The sequence below is a fragment of the Hydra vulgaris genome, chromosome 11 (genome assembly GCF_038396675.1).
Source record: "Hydra vulgaris chromosome 11, alternate assembly HydraT2T_AEP".
NCBI classification, from domain to species: Eukaryota; Metazoa; Cnidaria; class Hydrozoa; order Anthoathecata; family Hydridae; genus Hydra; species Hydra vulgaris.
In genome coordinates, this window is record NC_088930.1 from 965700 (window position 1) to 977842 (window position 12143).

At 25.7% G+C, this 12143-nt stretch overlaps 1 protein-coding gene across 1 annotated transcript; it reads left to right on the forward strand.

The window, feature by feature from the left end:
- Positions 1-10204: 10204 nt before the first annotated feature.
- On the forward strand, positions 10205-10732 carry LOC136087482 (uncharacterized). Its single transcript, XM_065810341.1, has one exon. It carries the CDS (start codon positions 10205-10207, stop codon positions 10730-10732), a length of 528 nt encoding a protein of 175 aa, XP_065666413.1.
- The last annotated feature ends 1411 nt before the right edge of the window (positions 10733-12143 follow it).

The window sequence follows — 12143 nt, forward strand, 5'->3', positions numbered from 1 at the left end:
CCCTGACCCTAACCCTAAACCTGACCCTGATCCTGATCCTGACCCTGACCCTTACCCTGACCCTAACCCTAACTCTGACTCAAACCCTGAACCTTCAATTTTATCTACTGTCTTTAATAGCATGAGCCGTTAATACTTCATCTTCTAAATTGTTCGCTTGCGCTTCAAAATAAAATAAAAGAGTTCATTAAAAAAAAAAAAACTTAAAGCACTCAGCCATAGATAAAGAGACAAACACGTTCTTGGACTGTTGGAGTCAGGTTTAGGGTTATCTAAAAAAACTATGGGCATTTAAAAAAAACACCCAAAACATAATTTTTTCTTTTAAAAGCAATATAAAAGAAGTTCTGTTTTAATACAGTTCTTAGTACCAATTTTCCATTTTATTTAGCTAAGCTATTTATTCTTTATGAAAATATAAATAAAAAATACAAAATTTGAAAATGGAATTATCAAAATATCCTATTTTTTATTTTTGTTTATTTTTATTAACGGTAAATAATAAAAAAAACTCAAATTGAAAATAAAAACTAAGTAACATTTATATTATAAATATAAATATTAAATTAACCGCTTGGTAAACTGATTTAAAGTACACGCAACAAGAAAAGAAAAAAAAGAGGGAGAGAAAAAAATAATAAAGAAAGAAAGAAATAAAGGAAAAAGAAAACGAAAAAGAAAAGAACTTCCTATTTAAAAAATGGAATACTTAATAAAGGAAAAAAGAAAAAGAAACAGTAAACAAATAAAAAAAAAGAAAGACGTAAATAAACGGAGAAAAAGTAAAAAAAAAAAGCTAGAAGATTGGTTGTTTTTATACTTTTAGACGTTTGTTTTTTTTAATTTAAGTTTTAATTAAATTTAATCATTTGTTTGTTTGTTTAACTTCATACTAATTGTATTACTATTTAATTTTCTCATATTATTTATTCAAAGTTAATTGTATTCATTTTACTTAAACTTTACTACTAATTAATATTTTTTGTTATTTTTATTATATATTATACATTATTATACATTTTTTATAAATATTACTACATATTTATTATTATACATTTTTTTATTATTTAATTTGAAGTTTTATAATTTTATAAATTATATATATTTAAAATATTATTATATTTTTTATATTATTGAATATAATTTTATTTATTATTGTACAGACTTATTAAAACAATATCATTATCAATATTATTTAATATTGATTTATATTACTTTAGTTAAATATTTTTATTTTATTGTTCTGTATATATAAAAAAATAAGGTATAATTTATGGTTTATTCATTGAAATAATCTTCTATGTATTATTAACTAAAACATTATTTAATCGTTATTATAAAGATTTATTTTATAATTATTTATAAGGTTTTTAGCTTTTATTTTTTTCTTATTAAAACATTTATTTATATTGATTAATTGCAATTACATAAATTTAATAGCAATATTTATTTACTTATATTTTATTTACTTAATTGCATTATCTTCATTATTTAACATTAATATTTATTAGTTTATTTTAGATTTTTTTTTATATAATTAGTTAAGCATTTTATTCTTTTATATAGTTACATTAAAATCTTACACATTACAATAAATCAACTTTAACACCTTACTCGTTTAATAAACTCTATTATGGAAAATTTTTCTTATATTATTTGCAATAAATATGTTCCAAAAGTCACAAATCTATTCAGTAAGACAAATGCAACTACTGGGTATTCATCAAATGAAATAACATTAGTAGTAAACAGTATTCTGTTATTATTACTGATCCACAGACCTGGTTCCGTATTGTTGTGATCCTCAGCTTAGTCCAATTAAAGCAGTTATTTTGAATTCTCCAACTAATTCCACTGATCTCAATTATTTGTTTAAATGTCTAAATAAAGGAAATAAATGTGTTTTAGATTGCAAGTATTAAAATGTTAATGATTTTAATGCCTTAGATCTAAACCTAAACCCATTACATTTCTTACCCTTAAATATTTCCATTTTTTTCATATAATGATTTAAAATCTTCATTAAGTACCTTAAATTTTCCTTCCTATGGTTTGGCTGTGTCTAAGACAGAGAAGCCTAACATGTATCACTTATAAGTTATGTAGAAACTGAAAATTGTGAAAAAGAACATATACCTACTATATCCAGTTGTGGTGGTACCCTACTTTACATTAATTCTACTTCTATATATAAAAAGAAAAATAACTTTTTATTGTACAAAATGTTAAATATTGATGTTCTTATTTGCCTTCAAAAACTAAATACAGACAAAAAGTGTGGTGTAGATAGTGTACATCCTATTTTATAAAAGGATTGTGCAAAATCTGTGACATTACTACTTATCTTAACCTAAAAATCATCCTACAACACAAGTAATCTTTTTTACAGTGGCTCGCAGTAAATAAACAATTTTTAAAAAAGGATCTAAACTAAACGCATCGAACCTGTATCAACCACATCAATAGCACGTAATGTATTTGAAGGAGTTATATGATATGAAATGCAATTTTTCGACAACCATTATATAATCATAAATACCAACATGGTTTCATAAAACGGAAGACACTTGATTTTATCACATACAAATTAACAAAAATCATACCTCTAGATGTTAAAATGTTAGATTTTGCAAAAGCATTTGATACCGTGCCACACAAGCTACTTATATTAAAATTAAATGCATAAGGAATACAAGGAAAAATTTTAAACTAGAATTTAATTATGATAAAAGATTGATCAAGAAAGTGGTTAATTAAAATGAATGAATATAAGTGTGTAGTTATGAAACATGGTAAAGACAACATAAAACTTCATTACACACTAAATGGGTTGAAAATTAGTACTTTGACACATGAACGTGATCTTCGTGTAAATTTTGATACATCATTCAATTAGAAAAAATACATAGTAACATAGTTCATGAAAAGCTAATGCAGTAATGGAGATGATAAAAAACACGTTTGTTAATTTGAATCAGCATCTTCTCAAAGAATTTACACAATTTTGTTAAACCTATGATTGAATTTGCGGTATCAGTTGGATCACCATATAATAAAAAGGGTGCAACACGGAATGACAGGGGATATATAAGAACTTAAGAAGCCTGCAATACAAAAACCGTTTACAGATATTTGGTTTAATAAAATTGTCATAAAAACAGGCAAAGAGGAGATCTTATTCAAATATTTAAAATTTTCAATGAGATTGAAGCCATAAAACTTTTAAACGAACCCTCGTTCTTAAAATCATGCAGAGGTCACAATAAAAAATACAGCAAACCAAGTTTAAACCAAAACATGAACTTATTATAAACAGAACAGCAAATTTATTAATACATTTTCATTGCAATTCGTCATTCAAGAAATGTAAGCAGTTTGAAGATTGATAAAGATAAATAATTAACATTAAATAATTAAATAATAAATAATTAGTAAATTTTGTATATTATTGCATGTTTCTAAATTGTCAAAAGCTTTCAAAGTGAGTTTTTAGCTCATTCGCTGTTTACGCAGCTACAGTTTAAATACTGCTACTACTAGTACTACTACTACTTTTTTTTGGAACTAGTTTTATAACATTCATTAATAACTTATGTTATTTTTTAGAACAACTGCTGTTCAAAACTAATTGGAACCAAATCAAGGAGGTTACCATAAAATTAGTTTTTTTACAGGTAACTTTTTTATATAAATATCCGTTTTTCTAGTTCTTTTTTTCAATGATACTTACATTTAGTAGTAGTATAATAGTATTGGTAGTAGTAGAAGAAGTAGTAGTAGTAGTAGTAGTAGTATTGGTAGTAGTAGTAGTAGTAGTAGTAGTAGTTGTAGTAGTAGTAGTAGTAGTAGTAGTAGTAGTAGTAGTAGTAGTAGCAGTAGTAGTAGTAGTAGTAGTAGTAGTAGTAGTAGTAGCAGTAGTAGTAGTAGTAGTAGTAGTAGTAGTAGTAGTAGTAGTAGTAGTAGCAGTAGTAGTAGTAGTAGTAGTAGTAGTAATAGTAGTAGCAGTAGTAGTAGTAGTAGTAGTAGTAGTAGTAGTAGTAGTAGTAGTAGTAGTAGTAGTAGTAGTAGTAGTAGTAGTAGTAGTAGTAGTAGTAGTAGTAGTAGTAGTAGTAGTAGTAGTAGTAGTAGTAGTAGTAGTAACAAATAATAAGTAACATTGGAGTTGTCGTAAGTAAAAATCACACACACAATATGTTTACTTTGAAAGCTTTAAGATCTTTTGTTGCAACTCTTTAGATGACCTTGGTGCATATAAATTGACATGTTTTTTTCCATATTAAAGTTAAAAGACTGACATTAACATTAAAATGTTGCAGAGTGAATTTCGCCGACATTATTAACAATTTTATGAAACAAAATATAAAAAAATATGCTCCACTGACAAACATTATCATTAGGTATTTTCAAACCTCCACAATTAATTTTAGCAGAATAATCGCCGAACTCTTCGCAATAAAATTTATCTTCTTCTTGCTCTTTAACTTCATTTTGCACAATATATCCAACTGTATATACTGATCCTGCTATTGTATCTATTTTTCTTGCTTAGACAAATTGTCAAATTTATCAATAGCATTACTGCTAAGAAAGTATCCATATTTCTAGCAGTTGTGTCCATTTTATGCTGATAAAAAATTGTCTATACCGATATGGAGACTTAGTTTTGCTCGTTGAATTCTTACTTTTTCAATGACTTTTGATAAATATGTGCCTCTAATTTTATATCTTTGTCGAAGTTTCCCAAACATTTTTTTTCGTGAGTCAGTTATAATTTTTCATAGTATTACGTACTTAAAAGTATTCTGCAACAAAAATTTTGTTGCAGAATAGCTACTGAACCAAGACACGTAAGCTAAGGCTGCACCTGTATCTCATTGTTGCAAGAATATGTAAAAATGATAGTCTAGCATCTTCTGAAGTTCGTATAAATGCTCTCTCTGGATCCTTTTATCAAATATCAACATACAATCTTTTTGACAATTTTTCAGAACTTCACAACTATTTGAATAAAATTTATGGTATCATCTGCTTCTTTTATTTTAATGATATTAAAGATATTAAAGCAGTTACAGTTTTGTTACAAAAGGCTTGTAGGCAAGTAGGACCTTTTGTCTTTGAATAGGTTTCGGTGCAACCGACACAAATGTAACTTTAGATTATTTTACAATATTATTTTCTAAACAAATTTAAGATAATAGATCAACATGCATATTTAATTTCCTCATAACATTCATAACGTAACTTTTGGCCTTTTTCAGTTTTTAGATTTAAGTAGATGCAAAACAGATTTAAGTAGATGCAATAAGTTATATGGCAAAAATATATAGTCTTTGGTCAACCATAGATCGAAACATTCAAACATTTTGAATAGTGCTTGATTTACATGACTATTATCACATATTATGGCAATCGGTCATTTTATGTTTAATCCCACAAAAGTATTGCTCAAAAGTAAGATCATTCTTGATCTTAAGCATAAATTTGACAATTGAAAAGTTTTCTTCAAGGTCATTTGACAAAATTATCAGCAACTGTTCATCAGTTAAATATCAAGTTACATTAACTGAACCAAAATTTATTTTGTAACTTCTGATGTAATGAGCTAAAAGATGCAATTTTATCAGCAGCTAAAAATATATTAGGTTGTCGGGCATAATGTTCCAGACAGATAAAGATGCTTTAAAAGTTGTTCTTAATGGCAGGATGAAAGATCATGAGAACTTTGTCACTCGTTTTGTCCGATACTGTTATATATACATATATATATATATATATATATATATATATATATATATATATATATATATATATATATATATATATATATATATATATATATATATATATATATATATATATATATATATATATATATATATATATATATATATATATATATATATATAATTAGTAAAAAACACTTATCTAACTTTTATCTTCGACTCGGAGTTTCACCATCGCTGGATCATCAGGAAGAGTTACTAAATCTCAAAAAAAATTCAATTTATAGAAAAAAATATTTTACAGGAAGTTATAAATTATTATAAAAAATTTTTAATTACTATATTTTTTTGTTAACGGGAAGTTACAGAAAGTAATTATGAAATAATTTTCTTTGGAATGGGGATAGTTTAATTTGGTCATTTGTTTTTATAATTTTTTAAGAGGTATTTATTTTCGTGCCTACATTTAGAAATTAATTCAGATTTTGTATTTAATAAATTTTCTTGATTCAAATGAGTAATTATTTCAAATTTTTCTTGCAAACATAGCATACATTTTTTGGAAATGTTATTATAGGCAGGGGCAGATTTTAGAATAGACCATTGTAAATTAAAATTTTTAATTTTTTCTTTTAAATCCCAAATATATTTTGACAGCATAGTCTCTTTTGAATATTTTTTGTGTTTAAACGATTGTTTGTGGTTGGCATAACGTTTTTTCCATTCCCCCTCGGTTAAGCCAATATATTGTTTATCAGGGTTGTTTTGTGAGGAAACAATGCACTTGTAAATTACATTTTTCGAAAGGCATTTTCCATTTAGAGGGCAATCTATTTTTTGTTTACAATTACAATAATCAGTGTTTTTTTCTTTTATATGTTCATTTTTATTAATTAACGCGTAGTTGTGGCCTTTTATAATTCTTTCTAAATTTTTTGTACAACTATAACTTACTTTAATGGTATTTCTGTTAAAAATCTTATGTAATTTATTAGAGGGAGGAAAATGTTTGTCTACTAATTTTAGAAAAATTTTACCAATATTTGTTGAAACATTTTTGCTGTACGGGGGGTTAAACCAAATTATGTTTCTATTTCTATTACGCTTTTTTGCAATATATATATATATATATATATATATATATATATATATATATATATATATATATATATATATATATATATATATATATATATATATATATATATATATATATATATATATATATATATATATATATATATATATATATCGTTATAATCAGTGAGGGACTCAAAGAAGGTAAGGATTATGCGTTTATTATTACAGCCTTTTCATTGAGCCTTTTTAGTCAATCATTAAAATAAAATAAAAATTCAATAAAATAAAGCTCTTTTTTTATTTGTGTAAAATATTCAAAAATCTGAAAACAAATACTGTAAACTATAATAATGTATTAACTATAAATAAAAACTATAAAAATTTGAATTATAATGTCATGAATTAACAAGATACATTTTAGTTTGCCGTCTAAACGATGAAATGCTTTTTTGGTCTTTAATACGTTTTAATTTGGAAATGATTCCATATTGATGGACTACAGTTTGCAATTAGAAAATTTAACTGTTGTGATTTATTTTCCCTAGTTGATAGTTTTACCTGGTATTAGAACGCAGATTATATTGTTCAGAAAATGATATTAGGAAAATATCTGAAAAAACGCTATGAATATATAAAATTCAATATAAAATTCAAGTCAAGGACTAAAAGTCATCATATGAGAATCTGTAGCAGGTGCAGCAAAAAGAAAAAATCTGTTTTTTTGATTATTTAGTCTCGGTTTATTATTAAACCTTGAATATTGTATTAATGTTACGGTCATTAATTTATTTATTAACGTTATTAATGTTAATAAATCAAGAGCTAAGTTAAAATGTTAGACATTAAACATTGTTTGCAGGGCAAATCAAGAGTGTTGAAAGTGTAGTAATGTCTAATGTCTAACATCTAAACGTGAGTCTTGAGTTGTCTTGTAGAGAACACGAGTAATATTAGTCAAAAATTAACGACAATATTTGGATAATTATCAATGTTCAGGTGAGGTTTAACTTAGTTTAATTAATCAACGTCTGAGTTTTGAAGTGAAAAATAAATACAACCTTAAAAAAAAAGGCTTCAAAATATAAACCTAATTTTAACATGGAAACAACGGAAAACGTTTGCTAGGTATATGATCACTGGATACGTATGACGTACAAGAGATAGGTACTAGTAATGAAATTGGTCCATCTTAACATTTTATCTAGATATCTTAGCATTTTAGTTCAACTTATATTTACAAGTTTCCGTTTGTAGAGCTTTATAGTAGAAACCAATAAATATTTCTAATGCATCAGGCACCTGCATTTCAATATCCAAATGATTATGAACAAGGTGAATCGAGAAACCATTTTTGAGTATACTAGCTGTAGTTTCATACCAATGTTCACAAAAACTTTTATAGCTTATCCCAATACCAGAGTGAGCTGAACTTATAATTTGCTTCAACCGGATAATTGAATCTACCATTGTTTTTGTTAGTTTTTTTAATTTAATTCAAAATTATAAATTATATTTATTAATTTACTAATTTGTACAATTTCTAGAATTCATATTGAAAAAAACAAACAAATATAAAATAGAAATAGTAATTTTTATTACGGTTTGGTAGAACACACGTTTTAAAAAAATGAAAAAAGTTGAATTTAGTGCAAAAATTAAATCGTGTTTTTACTTGTTATTCTCTTGAGTTAAAATAATTACTGAATGATTTTCAGTGTTAGGTTTACAAAGTTCATTAAGATTTGCTAACAAAATCTTTTTTAATTAATTAAAATTGCTATTGTATAACACATTAGATTTTATTCAAATTTTTTTAAAGTATAATTTTATATTTTTAGTAACATTTTATACTTTTTTTTTTGATAAAAAGACTTTTTTAAATTCGACTTGATACCCTAATAGTAACGCGTAGCGGTTTTAAAAATGGATAAAATTTAGTAAAAACTTTCAACTAAATAAATGATATTAAATTTATTTGAATTGAGACAATAAGTTTTTATAATTTAACTAACCATGCGTTCATAATTAGGTGTTCAACCTTTTACAGAAAACTTATTTTCACGCGATAAACTACTTCGTAAAATTCAACATTTTTTACATGATACAAACAAATCAACTTTAGTATTATATGGAAAGTCGGGTGATGGGGAGACACAAATTGCTAGACAATATTGCGAAATTTATTATAACTCCTACAAAAACTTTGTTTGGATAAACGCAGCTTTTGGAAAGTTAAAAACCTCTATGAGAAACCAATGTCAAATATTAAGGTTCGAAGTTCATGATACGAAAGGTGATTATTTAAATATAGAGGTGATTGTTGAAAAAGTTCACAACTATTATAAAAATGAAAAAAATTTGACTATATTCATTTCAAGAAAACCGAATTCATTTACGTTGAGAACCTCCGATGAAGAACGTGGTCTAATTATGTAAATGAAATGCTGGTTGAAGTTTTTTCTTTTGAAGAAGCATTCACATATGTAAAAGTTAGTATTAAAGAAAACACCGATGAAAATATAAAACTTAATTAAAGAACTTGGTTAACATCCGTTCGCTATTACTCAGGCAATAAAGTATATAATTAAACATAAAATATCGATAGAAAAATATTTAGAACAATGTAGATCGAATCCATCAGAAATATTGGACAATAACATCACGACCGAAGAAGAATCTAAGTCTGCAATAAAAGCAATTAACTTAGTTTTAACAAAATTAGAAATAAGTAAACCTTTTCCATTTAAAATATTAAACTGCTTATCTCATTGCGATGGTCAAAACATAAGTAAACAGTTTTTAATCCGAATCTCAAATCAAATTGAAATAAAGAAAAAATATTTAATAGATAAAGCGATTGCAGTATGAGGGAGTTATTCTTTACTAAACTGTTTTGATAATGAGAAATATTCAATACACGAACTGACACAGTTGACGTGTAAATGATTTCAAAATAGAAATTCAAGAACAAATACGCATCTTGATCTAATTGAAAATTGTTTTTAAGTTGAACTGAACAAAGTAAAAGATCACATTGATTACGGAAATCATTTTGTTTAACATTTTATCTATATGTTATGTACTAACGGAAAAAAAATTTTGATAACATTACACGATAAGACAAATCCTATTAAAAAATTATTGGTATGTAAAGGATTATTTGAAGAAGCGATCGAAATATTAAAAAGTATTCAAAGTTTTAATACGGAAACTTATGGTGAAAATTATAAATTCACGCGTGATACAAAACATAATATCGCAAGCTGTTTGGACGATATGGGGAAATATAACAAAGCTTTAGAAGTTTAATATTATGTTGATAAAATACAAGCTAAAATTTTAGGTATCAACCATCCAGATACAGTGAAAACAAAAAATAATATCGTATATTGTTGAGCAATATGGGAAAATATGACGAAGCCTTAGAAGTTTATTATTCTGTTGATAAAATAAAAACTGAAATTTTAAGTATCAACCATCCAGACACAATGACAACAAAAAATAATATCGCAACCTGTTTGGACGATATGGGTAAAAATAACAAAACCTTAGAAGTTTATTATTTTGTTGATAAAATACGAGCTGAAATTTTAGGTATCAACCATCCGAATACAATGACAACAAAACATCAGAACGCAAATTGTTTGCTCAATATGGGAAAATGTAACGAAGCCTTTGAAATTTATTATTCTGTTGATAAAATACGAGCTGAAATTTTAGGTATCAACCATCCAGGTACAATGACAACAAAAAATAGTATTGCATACTGTTTAAGCAATATAGGAAAATCTAACGAAGCTTTAGAAATTTATTATTCTTTTGATAAAATACGAACTGAAATTTTATGTATCTATCATCCAGATCCAATGACAACAAAACATAATATTGCAAGCTGTTTGAACAATATGGGAAAATATAACAAAGCCTAAGAAATTAATTATTCTGTTTATAAAATAGAAACTGAATTTTTAGGTATCAACCATCCAGATACAATGTTAACAAAAAATTAATATTGTACACTGTTTGAATAATCTTGATAAACGGTAAAAGTGTTGTTTAATTATTTAATTGTTACTTCAGTTTTATCAGAGATAATGTCTGCTGATAAAATATAATTGATAATGAAAATAATATTTCTTTAAAAGTTAAGAACTCCGTTTTTATTTCATAAAACTATTTTTTACTTTTATTAGCATTCCAAAGGCGCCGTTTTAAATATGAAATTAAAAGGTTTCTTTATTTAATTATTTGTGGCAATAAAATTTTATGTTTTATATATTGTACATACAATTTATATATAGATTGTATGTAATACATACAATTTATATATAGATTGTATGTAATACATACAATCTATATATAGATTGTATGTAATACATGCAATCTATATATAGATTGTATGTAATACATACAATCTACAATTATGTATCAAATATTACACTGTTGTTTAAAAATTGATTACATAATTGATAGCAGTATATCTAAAAATTAACGTCTAGCTATCAATGAACTCAAAAATTCCAAAAAAAAAAAAAAAAAAAAAATCCTTCAGATGCATTTTCGCCCCGTTTGTATGATTTTATTAAAGCACATAAAGTGAAAAAGGTTATCCAATGCGAATAATAGTTTTTGAAAAAGAATTAAAAAATTACAGTTGAATAGAAAAATAAAATAAAACAAAAACTCAAAGTCAAAGTTATTTTATAAATAAAATTTTACTAAGAATTCGTTCATAAATTACGTCACGCTTTAGGGGGAAGGGGGTAGACGATTTTGTGACGGTTTGTTACAAGGGGAGGGGTCTCGGTTTTGAGACGCTACGTTTTTGTTTTTTTTATTAATTTAAATCTAAAGAAGACTTTCTTTTAATTAAAAGAGTATCTGATCAAAACAAAACCCTCAGTTGATGTATCTAAATGTTGATTGTAAAATCAACTACGCTTAAATCTTATTTAGTCGATGTGTACACTTCGTTAACGGAGTAGTTATAGGCTGTTAACGAACTGTTACGGCTCTAACAGTCTATGCGCAGTGCACGTTCTGCGCTTTGTTTTTATATGGTAAGAACTTTATTTAGTTAGTGCACAAAAGTGTGCAGCAACAAAAAAAATAACCTTTGTATACTAATTAAAAAAAAAGAAGTTACGATCCCGAGAGACGAACCTGAAACCCTGACTGACTGACTCGACTGATGCAGAACCCACGTTTGTGTATATAATATATTATGTATTATTATGTATAATATATCATATATATGCTAGTTTGCATGTATTATATATCGGAAGAACAGGTTTTTAAAATTGATATTATGTTTAGAATAGCGATATTTTGCTATGGATT

Bases quoted from the DNA above. Each gene is read 5' to 3' on its own strand.
- LOC136087482 (XM_065810341.1), top strand. From the start codon at position 10,205: ATGGGAAAATATGACGAAGCCTTAGAAGTTTATTATTCTGTTGATAAA.